This window comes from Haliotis rufescens, unplaced genomic scaffold, assembly GCF_023055435.1.
Source record: "Haliotis rufescens isolate VD_foot unplaced genomic scaffold, xgHalRufe1.0.p SCAF_21, whole genome shotgun sequence".
NCBI classification, from domain to species: domain Eukaryota; kingdom Metazoa; phylum Mollusca; class Gastropoda; order Lepetellida; family Haliotidae; genus Haliotis; species Haliotis rufescens.
In genome coordinates this window covers 9,114,887-9,137,337 of record NW_025963902.1, presented here as the reverse complement: position 1 = coordinate 9,137,337, position 22,451 = coordinate 9,114,887, and the positions used below count along the sequence as shown (strand labels likewise).

Sequence of the window (22,451 nt, the reverse complement as noted above, 5' to 3'; positions counted from 1 at the left end):
TAATTGACCATAATGTTGTCATCAGAGTAGGAATTTGCCTATGAAGGCAGGATGTGTACCCGATCACTACCGCGTGGGTATGTAGACTTGGTGGGACAGTCATTCAGATAGCTCTATATCCATCTTTAACGTATTATATGTGTATAGGCTTATGCTTAAGATCGTTGATAGTAATGGCGTATTGTTGTGTCAATGTTTATTAAAACCCTATATAATTCTACCGCTTATGCTATCGTTATGACGAGTTATGTCCCACAGTTGCTAAAGTCAAAGAGTTGGGTATAAATACAATATTACCATGAATTTGGTAAATATTCGATTCTGATTGGTCAATCACAGGTTTCAAATTACGATAAACATCCCTGATTGAAACAGCGGATTAGACGACCGCACACCGCGGTAGCTGATATTTGTTGAAAGGAACTCAAATTATGATGTGTTTATTTATAGGTTACAAAATGCATAGTTTTGATTACTTCACAATTTCACTATTGCGTGGCCGCCTCCGTGGTCTTGTGGTAGAGCGTCCGCCCGGAGAGCGGAAGGTCCGGGGTTCGATCCCCGGCCGCGTCATACCAAAAGATGGTACTTGTTGTTACCCTGTCTGGCGCTCGACATTAAGGGGCTAAAACAATGACTGGTCGGCTCGGAGTCAGTATACTGTGTCTGAGTGGGGTATTCATGTTAAACTGCGGCATGGTATCTCAGTGAGCTAGCATTATAAATCGGCATCAGTCCGGACTAGTACACGCAGCCACACACACGTGCATGCACGTTGCTATATAAGTGCAGTAATCTTGGACGCGACGTTAAACCCAATTTCACCTCACCTCGTTGTGTGAGAAAATCTGTTGGAAAGAAGACACGATATGAAGGACTGAGAAAGTGTATTGAAAAGGCATTATTGTTATATTATTTACATATTCCAAGAAATAAATGCAGCAGTGTTTGGGTGATCCTGGCACAGTCAGGCTGGTTAGGCTCATCATCAGTTCAGGGACGCAGCCCAGACAGAGAATGGGACTTCTCCTAGGTACGCTGCCAAGTCAAACCCACCCAGAACTTTTCGGTGAATATGAAAACTCACCAACACAGCAGGCTTCTGCATTACCCAGATTGTCAGAGGGGCTGTATTCCTGGTAGCAAATCCGGGTACTCTCCCAATGTCAGTCATCAGATTGGGAGGTACCAAACCTAAGGCACTGAGAACAATTGGTAGTCGGACAACATGGTACTCGGGATGCAAGCGTGACATTTCGAAAGCGAGGTCCGCATATTTGCCATGTTTTTCCTTAATCTTATCAACCACAGTACATGTCAAAAGGGACAGAAACTTCAAGGATATAATGATTTCATTGGATTTAAAAGGACAAGATCAGAAGCTGCATTCGGACCTATTCCAAAGAATTTTGTATTTTGTATTTTCAATGACGCCCTCGACATATTTTGGATCGTACCATGGATAGACCTTCGTGTCAAAACCACAATTTGGCGAAGACGGTTATAAAATGATCGAGCCACTCCATCATGTCGCTTAAGATACTGTGTTTGTGCCAAAGCTTGGCATCGACTGACAATGTGTCATAAAATTCATTGCATTACATTTCATATTTAACATTTTAATGCAAAATCAGTGATAAGTGACTGGTCCTGAGCAGCAAGCAGAAAGCCTTCTGTTTGACTTTTCAGGCCAGCTGACTTCATCCAAGCGAAGGACTCTGCTGGGTTGCTGATCTTCTCAACACACTGCGCATCAACGCGTTGCCTCTCCTTGAAAAACTGAGTCTGGGCCGATTGATATGCCACTTCGCTTGGTTGACACTCATTTCAGCAGTAGAGAACCATCAACAAAAACAACACGGACATTGAGTGTATGTCCCATGTCTCGTTTAGAAAACTGTGGAATACATGTACCTCGTTTTCATCGTGAATCATGACATGCTTCTCAAGACGATCATCAGACAAAAAATGTGTGCAAAACTGCATAAAACATTTCTACCATGAAGAGCCTCCATGTTAATCAAACCACACCCTCCGATTATAATTGCTAGATATAAGCTATTGAGGAATGAGCGAGGGTGGTGGGATCTATTGTCTGACATGATTCTTCGTGTTAGGGTGTCAATACTTTGATTTTCTTGTTTCGTTCAATCAACAACACTAACGGAGTATGAAAGGACGGGTACAGCATACGTATTTGTGGCTTTGACTTTATTGCGAGCATTCAGCTCTGAACTGAATTTCTTAAGTCTACATTTGTACTTTGCCTTTGTTTTTCCTTGATATGGGCATTCTGGAGTTTGTCACTAACCTGCATCCCTAAGTACGAATAAGTCTGACTTTCCACGAGATGGTCAATAACTCCTACCCCAAATTAACTGACTGATCCCCCCTCTTCTACATTCAGATGAAGAATGTTGCATTTGTCGAGTCCAAAGGACATACCATTAGGAAAGGAATATGCTTTTTAGAGTAGATCCTCCATTAGCAATAACTTCAAGGTCATCCATGTAAAGGAGGTGAGTAAGGGGTGTTGGGGATCTGTGCTGAGGACATCCGTTTTTAACAGTATTCCAGTCATATCGCGGCGTGTCAGCTTAATGTTGGAGGAGAGCCCGAAGTGATGCAGGTCTCAGACGTTTACCACTTCGGTGAAACCCACGAGCACGGGTATGGTGCTGACAAACCTAGAAACATAATCGGGGCGAACCGGGATTCGAACCCACAATCATAGGTTTCTGGACGCAACTCTGCACAGCGAATCGCGGCACGACTTGGCCACCTGTGCCCCCTATTCCTCTTCTAATAGAAATGGGTTCGGAAGTCACCACCTGTTCATGCGAGTACATCTCAAGTTGAGTTGACCAGCAATCCATTAAATACTTGAGTAAAACAAGAAGTCGCTCGGGGAGGTTATAACATTCCAGTGACTTCAAAATCCATTCGTGAGGTACAGAATCATAAGCTTTTCTGTTATTATATCCTGTTGTAAGATGATGATGATGATGATGATAATGATGATGATGATGACGATGATGATGAATATAATGATGATGATGATGATGATGATTATTATTATTATAACTAGCATTTACTAGTCAAGTGCGTGGAAACCATCTACAGGTTGTATTAGCCTAGATTTACAGAGGAGCCGTATGGCGTAATAGAGCAAGCTGCAGCAACACCCTCCCAAGTGTTAGAATGGACCCATTGCCAGTAGGAAATATTAACATACTGTCCTTTTATCACGAGACTCGATAAAAAAAGATCCGATGAAAAAATGATTTCCAAGCTTACCTCTATTGAGGATATAATTAAAAGCTATGGTCCCGTAGTCAATGAACACGACTGCGCAATCACGACAAACCAGCCTGATACGTTTCTCTGTGTCATATCAATAACGTACAATGAATGATATTAAATGTGTTACCACCAACTGCATGTGTTTAAAACCTGAACCTTCTACAGTTCGAACATGTCTTTCTTTCAACCCCAGAGGAATACCCAAACTACAACTTCATCCAATCTGGGTAATATTTCACAAATCAATGGCTGCGAAGAGATACGATACCCTACTGTTTACACGCATTTCCTCGTAAAGCTTACAATGAGGTGCCAGTTTCCTCACAACTGTTTGAGTTAAAGTCAGTGACGTGCGTTCTTTAGTCGATTAACAACTCTCATAACACGATAAATATTGCCAAATAATTGTTTTATTACCATGCATTATTAATATCTCAGTAAACTAAACCTTATGTTGCTACAGTGTGGTGTTTTCTGTGGAAACGGCGTGTGGCAGAAGCACGCCTGACGTACCTTTGTTAAGGGTTACAATACTGGTAATAACGATTGACGGATGTTTGCCGACGGCAAGTGTGTAATTCTGGTGTTTCAAATGAAGTGAAGGTCTGAAGGAAACGCAAAGCAGCAGCCTTTTCATAATCTAGGTACCGATTAATTAAGGCTTGATGTACAAATGTAACGATGTGTGGTACAGTCGACTAATACCCACGGTCACACTAGTGCTGGACATGTCCTGAATGCAGCGGACCCGTGAAGAATCCGGGGTAGAATAGGTCTTCAGCAACCCATGCTTGCCGTGTAAGGTAACTATGCTTGTCGTGAAAGGCGACTAACGGGATCGGGTGGTCAGGCTCGGTGACTTGGTTGATGCATGTCATCGATCCCAATTGCGTGGATCGATGCTCATGATATCAATCACTGGATTGTCGGTTCTAGACTCGATTATTTAAAGACCGCCGTCATATAGGTTGAATATTGCTGAGTGCGGCGTTAAACAACAAACCAACCAACCAACTAAATGAAGCGTGCAGCTTCACTTACTGACTCGAGGATTCCGGGCGGTTTCCTCTGTGTAATATTCTCTGTATTCCCCTGCATTATATTCACCGCAGTATCTAATGTCCATACGCCAGGATTCCAGTTGTTTTCCTCTATATTATATTCTCTGAAACATCAGATGTCCACACGCCAGGATTCCAGTTATATTTCTCCACTTATTTCTTCTGTATTATCCAATGTCCTCATGCAAGGATTCCAGTTGTTTTCCTCAAAATGATATTCTCTGAAGCATCAAATGTTCACACGCCAGGATAACAGTTATATTCCTCCATTTATTTCTTCTGTATTATCCAATGTCCTCATGCAAGGATTCCAGTTGTTTTCCTCAAAATTATATTCTCTGAAGCATCAAATGTTCACACGCCAGGGTCAGTTATATTTCTCCATTTATTTCTTTTGTATTATCCAATGTCCTCATGCAAGGATTCCAGCTGTTTTCCTCTATGTTATACCCTCTGAAGAATCAAATGTTCACACGCCAGGATTACAGTTATATCCCTCGATTTATATCTTCTGTATTATCCAATGTCCTCATGCAAGGATTCAAGTTGTTTTCCTCTATATTATATTCTCTGAAGCATCAAATGTTCACAAGTCAGGATTCCAGTTATATTCCTCCGTTTATATCTTCTGTATTATCAAATGTCCATACGCCAGGATTCCAGCTGTTTTCCTCAAAAATATATTCTCTGAAGCATCAAATGTTCACACGCCAGGATTACAGTTATATTCCTCAATTTATATCTTCTGTATATCTAATGTTCACACTCCAGGAGCCCAGTTGTATTACTCTATAGCATATGTTCTGTATATCTAATGTTCACACTCCAGGAGTCCAGTTGTATTACTCTATAGCATATGTTCTGTAGTAACTAATGTTCAAACACCAGGATTCCAGTTGTTTTCGTCTATTGATATGCTCTTGAGCATCATGTTCACACGTCAGGATAAACCAGTATTCCTATGGTATCAGACGAAGGAAAGACAATCGTCTAGAACAGTTTATTGTTAAACAGATCAAGGTATACAGAATATTTATAATGTTTTTCGATTTGCACATGATTTAGAATATGTATTACTCAAATTATATTATATATTTCTCTACTGCTTAACGTCACACTCAATAATAGTACATCTAAACTGAGGAGCAAACTGATAATCCACCGAGTTTGATTTTTTATGTAATTGAGAATTGAAAGAACTGTTGTTAAATTTAATCATGTCTATTGAACCATCACTTATTTCAGCAAAGATTTTTTAAAGCAATCTGTGCCTGGTTAATTTTGATACTAAATCGGTTCAATGAAGCCTGGGATAAGAAATGAATTATTCACTGTTATTCCTCCAACGAAAATAAATCAGCGCGTAATTTCCTTAAAAAATGTGAACCTTTGGGAGTTGTCGAGCATCGTCACCGCTCGTGCCTTTCCGTATACATTCGTCTTGTTCCGGGATAACACGAGCAAACACGAATGAATAAGTCATCACAACCAGTCCATCATAATCTGAGCTCACAAAGCTGTAAGCTTGATAAATGAAACAGCCAATCCGCAAGGCTGTTACGGTAATCTTGAATGGAATAGCTGCATTAGTGTTGGTATCATACACTTTTATTAGACATTGACAGACAGCTTTGGACCTGCCTTCCTGCATATGTAGCTCCAAGCCTGTGTAATAGTATCAACCCCAGCATCAATCTCCGAGCGAATGACATCTGCATATAAGACATGTATAGAAAAATCGAACCAGATAGATTGTTATCATCCTAACTTTAGTGATATACCGTTATCTACTCATCTGAACGCTGTTCATCTCTCATTATCCTTCCTCATCTATTCTGTTCAGTCTGGGCACCCTCTTGTCGTTGGGAATAATCCTTCTGAATCAGCCCCACCCGCCAAACCTCCATCACCCACTTGGTCTTCACCTGCATGCATCTCTGTTTAGTTGCCTTCATAAATATCGGTATCCACCCCACTGAAACTTCCTGCCTTCGTTCCTCCAATCTTCCTCCAGTCCGTACAATACCACCCTCCTTCTTAACCGAAACATTCTCCTCTCGCTTCCTCCACCCTTCTCCCAACCGTACAATCCCGCCCTCTTTCACCGAAACATTCTCCTCTCGCTTCCTCCGCTCTTCTAACAACCGTACAATCCCACCCTCCTTCAACGAAACATTCTCCTCACGCTTCGTCCATCCTTCTCCCATCCCGTACCATCCAACCCTCCTTCAACGAAACATTCTCCTCTCGCTTTCTCCACTCTTCTCCCACCCCGTACCATCCAACCCTCCTTCAACGAAACATTCCCCCTCGCCTCCTCCACTCTTCTCCCATCCCGTACCATCTCTACCTCCTTCAACGAAACATTCCCCCTCGCCTCCTCCACTCTTCTCCCATCCCGTACCATCCCACCCTCCTTCAACGAAACATCCCCCCTCGCCTCCTCCACTCTTCTCCCATCCCGTACCATCTCTACCTCCTTCACCGAAACATTCTCGTCACGCTTCCTCCACCCTTCTTCCAACCGTACCATCTCTACCTCCTTCACTGAAACATTCTCCGCACGCTTCCTACACTCTTCTCCCCCCCCGTACCATCCCACCCTCATTCACTAAAACATTACCCTCTCGTTTCCTCCATCCTTCTCCCACCCCGTACCATCCCACCCTCTTTCAACGAAACCTTCTCCTCTCGCTACATCCACCCTTCTCCCACCCCGTACCATCCCACCCTCCTTCAACGAAACCTTCTCCTCTCGCTTCCTCCATTCTTCTCCCACCCCTTACCATCCTACCCTCCTTCAGCGAAACATTCTCCTCTCGCTTCCTCCACCCTTCTCCGACCCCGTACGTACCATCTCTACCTCCTTCAACGAAACATTCTCCCCATCGCTTCCTCCACCCTTCTCCCATCCCGTACCATCCCACCTTCTTCAGCGAAACATTCTCCTCACGCTTCCTCCACCCTTCTCCCATCCCGTACCATCCCACTTCCTTCAACGAAACATTCTCCTCTCGCTTCCTTCACTCTTCTCCCACCCCATACCATCCCACCTCCTTCACCGAAACATTCTCCGCAAGCTTCCTCCACTCTTCTCCCACCCCGTACCATCCAACCCTCCTTTATCGAAGCATTCTCCTCTCGCTTCCTCTACCCTTCTACCACCCCGTACCATCCCACCTCCTTCTTCCACCCTTCTCCCATCCCGTACCATCCCACTTCCTTCACCGAAACATTCCCCCTCGCTTTCTCCACTCTTCTCCCACCCCGTACGTACCATCTCTACCTCCTTCAACGAAACATTCTCCTCTCGCTTCCTCAACCCTTCTCCCATCCCGTACCATCCAACCCTCCTTCACTGAAACATTCTCCTCATCCCTCCTCAACTCTTCTTCCAACCTCCTTCAGCGAAACGTTCTTTTCTCGCTTCCTCTATCCTTCTGTCCACCCCTTACCATCCAACCATCCTTCACTGAAACATTCTCCTAACGCTTCCTCCGGCCTTCTTCCAACCGTACCATCTCTACCTCCTTCACCGAAACATTCTCCTGTCGCTTTCTCCACTCTTCTCCCAACCCGTACCATCCCACCCTCCTTCAACGAAACATTACCCTCTCGTTTCCTCCACTCTTCTCCCACCCCGTACCATCCCACTTCCTTCACCGAAACATTCCCCCTCGCTTTCTCCACTCTTCTCCCATCCCGTACGTACCATCTCTACCTCCTTCAACGAAACATTCTCCTCTCGCTTCCTCAACCCTTCTCCCACCCCGTACCATCCCACCCCCTTCAACGAAACAATCTCCTCTCGCTTCCTCAACCCTTCTCCCATCCCGTTACATCCAACCCTCCTTCAACGAAACATTCTCCCCTCGTTTCCTCCACTCTTCTCCCATCCCGTACCATCCCACCCTCCTTCAACGAAAATTTCCCTCTCGTTTCCTCCACCCTTCTCCCATCCCGTACCATCCAACCCTCCTTCACTGAAACATTCTCCTCATCCCTCCTCAACTCTTCTTCCAACCTCCTTCAGCGAAACGTTCTTTTCTCGCTTCCTCTATCCTTCTGTCCACCCCTTACCATCCAACCATCCTTCACTGAAACATTCTCCTCACGCTTCCTCCGGCCTTCTTCCAACCGTACCATCTCTACCTCCTTCACCGAAACATTCTCCTGTCGCTTTCTCCACTCTTCTCCCACCCCGTACCATCCCACCCTCCTTCAACGAAACATTCCCCCTCGCCTCCTCCACTCTTCTCCCATCCCGTACCATCTCTACCTCCTTCACCGAAACATTCTCGTCACGCTTCCTCCACCCTTCTTCCAACCGTACCATCTCTACCTCCTTCACTGAAACATTCTCCTCACCCCTCCTCAACTCTTCTTCCCACCTCCTTCAGCGAAACATTCTTCTCTCGCTTCCTCTATCCTTCTCACCCCGTACCATCCAACCCTCCTTCACCGAAACATTCTCCACATGCTTCCTCCACTCTTCATCCCACCTCCTTCAACGAAACATTCTCCTCTCGCTTCCACCACCCTTCTCCCATCCCGTTACATCCCACACTCCTTCAACGAAACCTTCTCCCCATCGCCCCCTACGCTTCCTCCACCCTTCTGTCCACCCCGTACCATCCTACCCTCCTTTAGAGAAACATTCTCCTCTCGCTACCTCCACCCTTCTCCCACCCTGCACCATCCAAGCATCCTTCACCGAATAAACCTCATATCATCCCTCCCTCCTTCTGCCTATTAATCCCCTACCACTTTTCCTCCCAACCAAACCCACTTAATGGCTCATCCTCATACCTGCCTACATCCTACCCAACCCTCCTCACCACCCATCCACACCCCCCCCCCCCCCCTCCAACCGACCTCCATCTCTCACTGCTCGTTCGTCCACATCATCTGTCTATACCGGAGAGTCCGAAGGATCAATGGCGATGCTTAACTCCCTTTATTGTTCTGCTATCAACTCGTATCGATCCCCGGCGACTAATTGAATGATAGCCGGCAGATAAAGTATGGTAGTGGCTAGCATGCGTCCTCGCAGGTTGGTGCCTCGGCTTCAAGGGGCGGCACAGAGGGACGTCACAAGGACTGCGGCCGGCCGTCTCGGGACAGTAGACATAATACCCCTGCATCCTCCAGTCGCGCCAAACTTAGTGCATAGCTTGTAGTTCGCAAGACCATTCATACAGTCAACAGATCCTTCTTGCTGAAATGGATTCCTGATGTGCTTCTTGTAAACTTTAAGTCTTACCTGTGAGTCCAGTGACACACTGTCCAGAAGAGCTATAGCCCCAGGTCGTGCCGCCATGGATATATCTACACAAGCGCCTCGAGACTGTGTTAACCAAAGGAACAATTACTTTTAAAGTAAGTACTACTAAACCAGATCAAGCGTACAAAAGAAAATTCCCAAATTGAGTTTTACTTCATTGAATTTTTTCTCCTTCTGAGCAGCGAACTGGAGTGGGTTTTTTCACAGCATTAACTGATTAAATTATTGAATTAGTTTTTGTAGCAGTAGCACTGGCACCGTATCACATGGTTTAACGTCCAGACCCTTGCCTATGGACAGGCGGTTTCGGGATGGAGAAATTTGTTTGCGATCTAAAAATTATATCTTTACAAGAAAACACTCCACTTGACCACTGTCCACCACTTGTCCAGCTATGAGGTTTACGAACATGAAGTGCCTACACTGTTATATCTTTTATATAACATTATAATCTTTTTGCGTATATAAGGCGAAAAGTTATTTTCACAAACGACAAACAGGTTCATCATTGGAGCTTTTCCTCAGGAAGTTTCTAGTTACAAAGAACAGATCTGATTTATGTTTTCTAAATACAAAACGTATATACGCACATCGCCAAAATAATTAAGTGCGTTTACCTTCCTGTGTTGTGAGAGAGGTCTGTAGGCTTCGCCAAACAATGCCTATCTTTCATCGAGGGGTTTTCAGCTCTGTTGATGACGTCACAATATTAACGAGAGCGTGTTTCCTATTTGTGTTTGGGCTTTTTCGTATCGTACGTGTGAGGGAATACAGAGATGGGAAACAAGATGTGGAGAAATTGACCATGGTGTTACCCTGCTTAACTACTGTAAAAAATTCGTTTTCACTTCTAAGAACTTTGCGTTTTGTAACAGCAAATCTGAGATCCGTATAGGAATCCCGATGTGGTCGCAATAAATCAATTTATTTAAAGATGCTAGTTGAAACTATCAGCTATCAACAGATGATTATCTGTGTTACGTAAGTTTGATGGCGTGTTACGGCTTTTGCTCAAACTTTGTTTGATCAGGGCTTCAACATTGAAGGGCTTTCAGAACGTTTAATGATAGATATGTGGAGGACATTTCCAAATTAACGAATTGACGAATTAACTTGCCTTTGCATGTGTTTGTAACAGATGCCACGATGGGACAGGATAAGCTCGCCTATTCGAGAACACCTGATGTGATCACTATTTGATAGTGATTCAGAAATACATACTCACAAGGTCCGAATCATACAAACTATGCATTTAGCAGCGATTTCTTATGATCATGGAAAGGGTTTCGTCGCTTTTATTAATTAAGATCACAACACCGAGGTGTAACTGGAGGAAAGCCAGTTTAAAAGTATTTTAATCTAATTTACTACACATAGTCCGTTTTAGGTGTTAATCTAGATTGCGATATATGGGGTTGAAGCGAAATAAGCATCAATCTGAAGGAGAGCCCCAGTATAACGGAACCAAACAACTTTCTAGAATACAAACCCCGTGAATCCGACATTTTTCTTCTCCAAAAATGATCGACTGAATTAAAGACCCGTAGTCACCAGGTTATGTTCGTTAGAAGATGTAGATGTTCCTAACACTACTCTAACAAACGCAATTTCACCGTTAACGGTTTGTTGTATACGTGATACTTATCATCGACCAATTCTCATCAACACGTTCTTCCGCATCAGTACCGCTCCCACTCACTTGAACCAGGCCACCATGTTCCAATACGGGCTTCATAATTTACTCAAAACGGATGTAATTTTTTTTAATATAAATAAAGCCCTTTAATGTTAATGTATTTCAACGCGCTGAGGTACTACTTTTTATCAAAATACAACGCCTGCTATTTTGATCAAGTGGTACTACTTTCCCTACGACTGAAGACGTTTTTTAATCTAATTCATAAAAAAACATTTCTTGCTTTGTGTAAAAGATCTGGGTCGTCTTATAGTGCGTCTTTTTCAGAAAAAAAACATAAATATTTATATACGCGTGATTGAGCACATACAAATGGAGGTTTACAGTTACACACAAAAATAGAACAAACTTCCATATTCACTAAGAAACCGCATTAAGGTCAATAATGGAAGCATTAACCCCATTACATGTTGGTATAGTATTCCCCTACTACATATGTTCATAATAAGTGAATGAAAATATATCGGGGCTTTTAGTGTATTTTTAAATCTAAACAGTTAACCTTCCCATTGACTTTACGGTGGGTCACAGGGATGGGGTTGAGCCGAGACGCACAATAAAGGTGATGTCTGGGTACAGTGCTAATTGGTAGCAATCACAAATTGGGTTCTTAGTTGACTGAAGTCTCGCAGACCTCGCAGGAGAATTCACAAGAGGACAATTTCTGAGATAAAGTCAGACGTTTCTTCCCATTGGAGACACCAGATGACGTTTTCTGGCCACACAGACAGCGAGGGCCAGATGGCGCCAACCGGATACCGGAAACAGACATAAAGAATCAAAATTTGTTTTGATTTTTGAATGAAATATTTGATGGATTCCTTAGGGAGCTGGGTAGTTATGTTACATACACATGTCTGTGATGTTCAATTGAGAAAACCGCTTTAGGTAACCACTTCCAACGGCACTTGTTACAATTTATAAAAGTGTACAATATGGACAAGGCTTTGGATAGTACTCAGACGTGAAGACTCCCAGCGCTTCAAAGTGACGTAAGATTTTCTGGCAGAGAACCGATGGCAATGGCTCGCTTAGCTGGCAGGGTAATTGCTCCCATGCTATAATAACCACTTCCGAAAACCACAGATCATTATCGCCTCATTATATCAATTGAAGTCATTAGCTATTCAAAACAATGTAGTATGGATTTCACTATCAAGTATTATGAAACATGTTGCTTTCCTCTAATGGTAGTGGGGCGGTCGGGTAGCCTAGTGGTTAAAGCGTTAGCTCGTCACGTTAAAGACCCAGGCTTGATTCCCGACATGGGTTCACTGTGTGAAGCCCATTTCTGGTGTCCCCCGTCGTGATACTGCTGGAATAGTGCTTAAAGTGGGGTAAAACAATACTCACTCACTCTACAGGTAGTCGTCCTATGTCCATAAGCGAAGGAAGGTTGATTCACAATACACTCACTCACTCACTCACTCACTCACTCACTCACTCACTCACTCACTCACTCACTCACTCACTCACTCACTCACTCACTCACTGCATCCCATGTGCTAGTTGTGACATACAAGTCAATAGTTTCATAACACACAAAAGCAAATTATCAGGCAGTTAGTGGCCAAAGGCTCATGTCACCGGTTATTCACCGCCAGGTCAACTATTATCGCTCGTTGCTTCTGCCAGGCAACGCTACCTCTATTATTCACACCTTTAACTATGTAAAACTCACACAGGTAGACCCTCAAGACTGTAACAGCTCTCCGCCACTCTCACCCCCGACACGTGTGCGGGACATTGACAAGATCAATGATCTGAGTGGGACTGACTGTTGTCATGCCACAGCGCCCAACAGCGATGACGCTCAACTCCGGATACGTTTGTAGAGTCTACATAGATGCGTTCTTTGCGAAGACACTCGGGTAAGTCCTACAGAGTTTTAAGGACTCTCGTGGCTACCCAGGGTCTTCAGTGTAGGGGAATTAAGTAGGCAGCATCCACAGGAGAGTCATGGATGCTGAATGGGAGAGGGATGAGGAGTTGTGTCACCAGTTGGAAAGGATATCCTGTATGGGTTTTGATTGACTCTCAAGGCTTGATATCCTGGGGCATGTGTCATTAAACATGGTACATGTACGAGATTTGATTGACTCTCAAACCCAGATATCTTGGGGCATGTGTCATTAAACATGGTACATGAACAAGATTTGATTGACTCTCAAACCCAGATATCCTGGGGTCTTGTGTCATTAAACATGGTACATGTACGAGGTTTGATTGACTCTCAAACCCAGATATCCTAGGGCTTGTGTCATAAAACATGGTACTTGTACGAAATTTAATTGACTCTCCAACCCGGATATCCTGGGGTCTTGTGTCATTAAACATGGTACATGTACGAGATTTGATTGACTCTCCAACCCAGATATCCTTGGGTCTTGTGTCATTTAACATGGTATATGTACGAGGTTTGATTGACTCTCCAACCCAGATTTCCTGGGGCCTTGTGTCATTTAACATGGTACATGAACGAGATTTGATTGACTCTCAAACCCAGATATCCTGGGGTCTTGTGTCATTAAACATGGCATACGTACGAGATTGGATTGACTCCCAAACCCAGATATCCTTGGGTCTTGTGTCATTAAACATGGTACATGTACGAGATGTGATTATCTCTCAAACCCAGATATCCTGGGGGCTTGTGTCATTAAACATGGTACATGTACGAGATTTGATTGACTCTCAAACCCAGATATTCTTGGGGCTTGTGTCATTAAACATTGTATATGTACGAGGTTTGATTGACTCTCAAACCCAGATATCCTGGGGGCTTGTGTCATTAAACATGGTATACGTACGAGGATTGATTGACTCTCAAACCCAGATATCCTGGGGCATGTGTCATTAAAGATGGTACATGTACGAGATTTGATTGACTCTCAAATCCACATATCCCTGGGGCTTGTGTCATTAAGCATGGTATGTGTACGGGATTTCATTGACTTTCCAATCCAGATATCCTAGGGCTTGTGTCATTAAACATGGTACATGTACGAGATTTGATTGACTCTCGAACCCAGATATCCTTGGGGCTTGTGTCATTAAACATGGTATGCATACGAGATTTGATTGACTCTCAAACCCACATATCCCTGGGGCTTGTGTCATTAAGCATGGTATGTGTACGAGATTTAAATGAGTTTCCAATCCAGATATCCTAGGGCTTGTGTCATTAAACATGGTACGTGTACGAGATTTGATTGACTCTCGAACCCAGATATCCTGGGGGCTTGTGTCATTAAACATGGTATACGTACGAGGTTTGATTGACTCTCAAACCCAGACATCATGGAGCAAGTGTCATTAAACATGGTACTTGTACGAGATTTGATTGACTCTCAAACCCAGATATCCTTGGGTCTTGTGTCATTAAACATGGTATACGTACGAGGTTTGAATGACTCTGAAACCCAGATATCCTTGGGTCTTGTGTCATTAAACATGGTGTACGTACGAGGTTTGATTGACTCTGAAACCCACATATCCTGGGGAATGTGTCATTAAACATGGTACATGAACAAGATTTGATTGACTCTCAAACCCACATATCCCTGGGGCTTGTGTAATTAAGCATGGTATGTGTACGGGATTTGATTGACTTTCCAATCCAGATATCCTAGGGTTTGTGTCATTAAACATGGTACATGTACGAAATTGGATTGACTCTCAAACCCAGATATCCTTGGGGAATGTGTCATTTAACATGGTACATGTACGAGATTTGATTGACTCTCAAACCCAGATATCCTGGGGCATGTGTCATTAAACATGGTACATGAACGAGATGTGATTGACTCTCAAACCCAGATATCCTTGGGGCTTGTGTCATTAAACATGGTACATATACGAGATTTGATTGACTCTCAAACCCAGATATCCTGGGGCTTGTGTCATTAAACATTGTATATGTACGAGATTTGATGACTCTCAAACCCAGATATCCTTGGGGCTTGTGTCATTAAACATGGTATGCGTACGAGGTTTTCATTGACTCTCAAACCCAGATATCCTTGGGGAATGTGTCATTTAACATGGTACATGTACGAGATTTGATTGACTCTCCAACCCAGATATCCTGGGTGCTTGTGTCATTAAACATGGTACATGTACGAGATTTGATTGACTCTGAAACCCACATATCCTGGGGCTTGTGTCATTAAACATGGTACGTGTACGAGATTGGATTGACTCTCGAACCCAGATATCCTGGGGCTTGTGTCATTAAACATGGTATACGTACGAGGTTTGATTGACTCTCAAACCCAGATATCCTGGTGCATGTGTCATTAAAGATGGTACATGTACGAGATTTGATTGACTCTCAAACCCACATATCCCTGGGGCTTGTGTCATTAAGCATGGTATGTGTGCGAGATTTCATTGACTTTCCAATCCAGATATCCTAGGGTTTGTGTCATTAAACATGGTACGTGTACGAGATTTGATTGACTCTCGAGCCCAGATATCCTGGGGGCTTGTGTCATCAAAGATGGTACATGTACGAGATTTGATTGACTCTCAAACCCACATATCCCTGGGGCTTGTGTCATTAAGCATGGTATGTGTGCGAGATTTCATTGACTTTCCAATCCAGATATCCTAGGGTTTGTGTCATTAAACATGGTACGTGTACGAGATTTGATTGACTCTCAAACCCAGATATCCTTGGGGCTTGTGTCATTAAAGATGGTACATGTTCGAGAATTGATTGACTCTCCAACCCAGATATCCTTGTGGCTTCTGACATTAAACATGGTACATGTATGAGATTTGATTGACTCTCAAACCCAGATATCCTTGGGGCTTGTGTCATTAAAGATGGTACATGTACGAGAATTGATTGACTCTCGAACCCAGATATCCTGGGGGCTTGTGTCATTAAACATGGTATACGTACGAGGATTGATTGACTCTCAAACCCAGATATCCTTGGGGCTTGTGTCATTAAACATGGTACATGTACGAGAATTGATTGACTCTCGAACCCAGATATCCTGGGGGCTTGTGTCATTAAACATGGTATACGTACGAGGATTGATTGACTCTCAAACCCAGATATCCTTGGGGCTTGTGTCATTAAACATGGTACATGTACGAGCTTTGATTGACTCTCTTTGATAGACATTGCAGTGTTCGACAGCATGTCAGTTTGGTGCATTTGAATGCAATGGGCGGTGAGGTAGCCTTGTGATGAAATGGGTTTTCCTCCCACGTTCACATTAAGCTGACACGCCGTAAAATAACCGGAAAACCGTTAAAAGAGGCGTTAAACCCAACTCACTCACTCACTCATTAACGGAGAGACAGTTACATCGTCATTAACACGTTGATGACGCAAAATGTTACTTTGTACACCATTATGACAACAAACATACCATGAAACGTTTCAACTGGACACTCACTCACTCACTCACTCACTCACTCACTCAAAACTAACTGACCTCAACTAACATCCAAACACTCGAACCCCCAAACTCTATAATTCAATATTTCACTACTCCCACGCAACATATTGTGCCTCACGTAGCTCACTAAAGTTATCACAATACAGTCATGTGTTTATGTTATCGAATCCTCCCATTTCAAATGTGTACACCAGGAAATAATTACTTCTGTAATTGGGCCTCCCTGATCTATAAATATCCCAGCCACGCCCAGGTAGCTGCTGTGTCGTCGCTGCTCCTTCCTCCCACAGCATCCTGGCGGGATGCTGGGTTGCAGTACATGAAACAAATGCACGATCCCGGCATCACCCTCCAAGGCATCACTTTCCCTACGTTTTTCGTCTCCTAGTCCCTTTAAGTCGCTCACTCCCTAATCGTAAATGAAACACATGCCCTCCCCATTTAACATGCCTCCCCCACCCCCAATCTCATCGACCACACGCCCAACACTCAAGCACACTCTACGAACCCAGTGTGTTCCCTGATTCAGCGATCCGCAACTCACGCTAACAAAGTGACAAATAACTTTAAAAAGACCTGTCTCTTCAAGGGAGCCTTTGACGAGATCAATCATGGTCTTAGCGTATTTGTGCAGTTAATTGGAAAATGTGCTATACAAATTATTAATTTAATTTAATTAATCTAACACCCGACCCAAAACCATCTTGCATGGTCAAGCCTCATTTGCAGCACAGATGGATATAAGGACATTCTTGATACCGCCATATTGTGTCACACTGTAGAGAGGCAGGCACACACACACATGCACACATAAACAGACATACACATTTACAGGCACACACATAGACTCACACACAGATGCACACGCACCATACACAGACACCCACACCCACAGACACGCACACACAGAGGCACACACACACCACACACAGACACGCACACACACCACAGACACGCACACACAGAGGCACACATACCACATTCACACACACACACACCACACACACAGGGGAACTTTGCAGCACAGATGGATATAAGGACATACTTGATACCGTCATATTGTGTCACACTGTAGAGAGGCAGGCACACACACACATGCACACATAAACAGACATACACATTTACAGGCACACACATAGACTCACACACAGAGGCACACACACTACACACAGAGGCACACACACACCACACACAGACACGCACACACAGAGGCACACATACCACACACAAACACGCACACACACCACAGACACGCACACACAGAGGCACACATACCACATTCACACACACACACACCACTCACACAGGGGAACTTTGCAGCACAGATGGATATAAGGACATACTTGATACCGTCATATTGTGTCACACTGTAGAGAGGCAGGCACACACACACATGCACACATAAACAGACATACACATAGACTCACACACAGAGGCACACACACACACACAGAGGCACACACACACCACACACAGACACGCACACACAGAGGCACACATACCACACACAGACACGCACACACACCACAGACACGCACACATAGAGGCACACATACCACATTCACACACACACACACACCACACACACAGGGGAACTTTGCAGCACAGATGGATATAAGGACATACTTGATACCGTCATATTGTGTCACACTGTAGAGAGGCAGGCACACACACACATGCACACATAAACAGACATACACATTTACAGGCACACACATAGACTCACACACAGAGGCACACACACTACACACAGAGGCACACACACACCACACACAGACACGCACACACAGAGGCACACATACCACACACAAACACGCACACACACCACAGACACGCACACACAGAGGCACACATACCACATTCACACACACACACACCACACACACAGGGGAACTTTGCAGCACAGATGGATATAAGGACATACTTGATACCGTCATATTGTGTCACACTGTAGAGAGGCAGGCACACACACACATGCACACATAAACAGACATACACATTTACAGGCACACACATAGACTCACACACAGAGGCACACACACACACACAGAGGCACACACACACCACACACAGACACGCACACACAGAGGCACACATACCACACACAGACACGCACACACACCACAGACACGCACACACAGAGGCACACATACCACATTCACACACACACACACCACACACACAGGGGAACTTTGCAGCACAGATGGATATAAGGACATACTTGATACCGTCATATTGTGTCACACTGTAGAGAGGCAGGCACACACACACATGCACACATAAACAGACATACACATTTACAGGCACACACATAGACTCACACACAGAGGCACACACACTACACACAGAGGCACACACCACACACAGACACAGACACACAGACACGCACACACAGAGGCACACATACTACACACACACACACACACTCCACACACAGAGGCAAAGACACCACTACGACACACACAGGCACACATACAGAAACGCACAAAGAGGCACACACTACATACAGAGGCACACACACACCGCATACAGACACACAGAGACACACAGACTGCATACACGGGCACCTACATAGACATACACCCACCACCCACACAGACACACACACACACATAGGCACACACACTACACACACAGACACTCACACAGGCACCAACACAGACACACATACACACACACAACACAGACACACACACAGAGATACACACTACACACACAAACAACACGCACACACCACACACACACCCTACCGTAACACGTACACTAATACCACACACACACCTTACACACTCAAGCCAGAGTTACCCTCCCCACGTCAACACACCAGCCCGCCCGACGCCGCCACTGTATCATCACGCAGTTACACAACCCTCTAAGATTGCTACCATGTGATCCTACGGGCTGTCGTCGTGTTCAGTAACAAGACGACACGGCAACATGAAAGACTGTGGTATCCTCAGCGGTATAGGTTTTACGACCGCTGCTAATTTCCCCATGGTTCTCATGTTGTGTTTGCGAGATACGGTCAGGCAAGTGTGCAATCAAACTGGCCCTCTCCAGTTTCGCGGCAACTTGATTATTTTCTAAGTCAGAATAATTTTATGAGATTGTTGTCAGATATTTGGATTAAGGAAAAGGACTCTCGACAGATGGCTATAGGATATTAGCAAGATTAGCTGTGTCCCTGACACCAGTGAAGTAGCGTGGCCGGCAATAATTACGACAAACAACGTTGATTCGCCCGAGTTGCACACACATCAAACTTTTTGCTAGACTGCAAATCTAATATTCAAAGGTTACTGGAATTGGACATTGTTACACACCAGAAATAAACGAAATTTGTTTAAATGAAGAATTACAACGTTTTTAGTTGTTATTATAGGATGTGAGGTGAGGTGAAATGGGGTTTAACGTCGCGTTCAAGATTATTGCACTTATATAGCGACGTGCATGCACGTGTGTGTGTGTGTGTGTGTGGGAGGGGGGGGGGGGGGGGGGGGGGGCTGCTTGTGCTAGTCCGGACTGATGCCGGTTTATAGTGCTAGCACAGAGATACCATGCCGCAGTTTAACATGAATACCCCACTCAGACACAGTATACTGACTCCGAGCCGATCAGTCCTTGTTTTAGCCCCTTAATGCCCTGCGCTAGACAGGGTAACAAAAAGTACCATCTTTTAATTTCATTTGGTATGACGCGCCCGGGGATAGAACCCCGAACCTCGGACCTTTCGCTCTCCGGGCAGACGCTCTACCACTAGACCACGGAGGCGGTCTGTTATTTTCTGCAATATTAGGGACATAACGGTTGATGCAACTTTCTATGCACTTCATTTGGTCATTTCCCGATGACAATTAGATTAATGACAAGTCCACATGTGACATCGGCTGGCATCGATGCCACACCAGATCGCCAATAGTGTCGGAAGGTGAAATAAAATAACATAATACTTATCAATAAACAGTAAATAAGAAATCTCCGAGAGTCCATTGTACGAGTCCGACTATGTCATGAGCATGTGTCCACGTGTGGCCCAGTCGTCTAAGGCGCCGCGATTCGCTGTGCAGAGTTGCGTCCCTTGGGCACGCCAGAAACCTATGATTGTGGGTTCGAATCCCGGTTCGTACCGATTATGTTTCTAGGTTTGTCAGCACCATACCCGTGCTCGTGGGTTTCACCAAAGTGGTAAACATCTGAGACCTGCATCACTTCGGGCTTTCCTCCCACATTAAGCTGACACGCCGCGATATAACTGTAATAATGTTGAAAGCGGCGTTAAACCCAATCCACTCACTCACTCAAGCTGAGCTGAACCAATGATGCAATAATCAGAAGAAATCGATACCGTTCGATTATCGTCATACTGCTACTAGGAGTGTCATGATTGATCGATATATCGATGCATTGAAACAGTCTTGGTCATATGTCATCACATCGATGTCAAGTTACGTTATCGAAAGTTAGCATGTTGCCGCGCTTCTCTGTGCTTATTACGATGGAGGTAAATAATATTTCCATCGACGTTAGAGAATAACCAGTATCGATTTTCTGACGAAATATATTCCATTGGGCGTAGAAGGCGAAATACAGGCAGCGGTGGAAAAAAATGAATGGATCGCTAAAAATCAGTGATGACACCAGGTGTTCGCGAAAGGGTACACACGAGAACAAATACTGATAATCGTTTGCCTTAGCATTCGGGTTTTTTTAATGAAAAAGACATTATTTGAAGACGCATGTTGTATCCAATTAAGACGTTCACTCTCAAGAGTTTAGACAATATTGAGAGATGCGTCCCTTAACTCCCTAACAACCTCCCTTGTGATCTATAGTGGGAATGAAGAATTATTTAAGGAAATTTTCGATATATTATGTTTGTTATTTAACGCCCCATTCAGCAATATTCCACCTATATGACGGCGAGCTTCAAATAATCGCACCCCAGTTATAACGCGGCGTGTCAGCTTAATGTGGGAGGAAAGCCCGAAGTGATCCAGATCTCAGACGTTTACCACTTCGGTTAAACCAACGAGCACGGGTATGGTGCTGGCAAACCTAGAAACATAATCGGGGCGAACCGGGATTCGAACCCACAATAAAAGGTTTCTGGTGTGCCAAAGGGACGCAATGCCGCAAAAGCGATCGTAGAATCAGGTTCCATGTTTGATTGCATGTCATCGTATCTCATGTGCACGGATCGATGCTTATGGTGTCAGTATGATAATTACAATGGAAAATTACTGTGTGCGGTGGTAATCAACAATAAATGTAAATAATCGAGTCTAGACCGGACAATCCAGTGATTGAACGACTACAAACAATCAACCAAAAGTCGCCAAAACTAACAACCCAATCCATTAAGACGCCTCTCACGACAAACAGGTTGTTGGGGACCTAAACTACCAGGGGACTGGACAATTTTAATAATTATAGTTAAAATGTCCCTGATATTCCCCGTGAAGATCCAGGGTAGAATAGGTCTTCAGCAACCCATGCTTGCTGTAAAAGGCGACTATGCTTGTCGTAAGAGGCGACTAACGGGATCGGGTGGTCAGGTTCGCTGACTTGGTTGATGCATGTCATCGCTCCCAATTGCGTGGATCGATGCTCATGATATTAATCACTAGATTGTCTGGTCCAGACTCGATTATTTACAGACAGCCGTCATATAGCTGGAATATTGCTGAGTG

At 44.2% G+C, this 22,451-nt stretch overlaps 2 protein-coding genes across 3 annotated transcripts in view; one reads left to right on the top strand and one right to left on the bottom strand.

Annotated features, from left to right (window-relative positions):
- LOC124150822 (nitric oxide synthase, brain-like) overlaps nt 1-22,451 on the top strand; it is a 257,074-nt gene that overhangs the window by 139,888 nt on the left and 94,735 nt on the right. The window contains exon 1 of one of the 2 annotated variants that reach the window (XM_046522902.2): nt 9,425-9,743. The exons of the other annotated variant lie outside the window; for it this stretch is intronic. The gene's annotated coding sequence lies outside the window, so the exon portion shown is untranslated. Of the gene's footprint in view, nt 1-9,424; nt 9,744-22,451 lie in introns of those variants that run through there. 2 annotated transcript variants of the gene reach the window in all.
- LOC124150800 (glycine-rich cell wall structural protein 1.0-like) lies at nt 6,593-7,339 on the bottom strand. Its single transcript, XM_048401334.1, has 2 exons — nt 7,159-7,339; nt 6,593-6,843 (listed from the first exon to the last, which is right to left on the bottom strand). The coding sequence occupies exons 1-2, from the start codon at nt 7,337-7,339 to the stop codon at nt 6,593-6,595; spliced, it is 432 nt and encodes a 143-aa protein (XP_048257291.1).

Bases quoted from the DNA above. Each gene is read 5' to 3' on its own strand.
- LOC124150800 (XM_048401334.1), bottom strand. From the start codon at position 7,339: ATGGGAGAAGGGTGGAGGAAGCGTGAGGAGAATGTTTCGCTGAAGAAG. The intron at 6,844-7,158 runs GTAGGATGGTAA...GTTTCGGTGAAG, and splicing joins GAATGTTTCGCTGAAGGAGG to GAGGTAGAGATGGTACGGGA.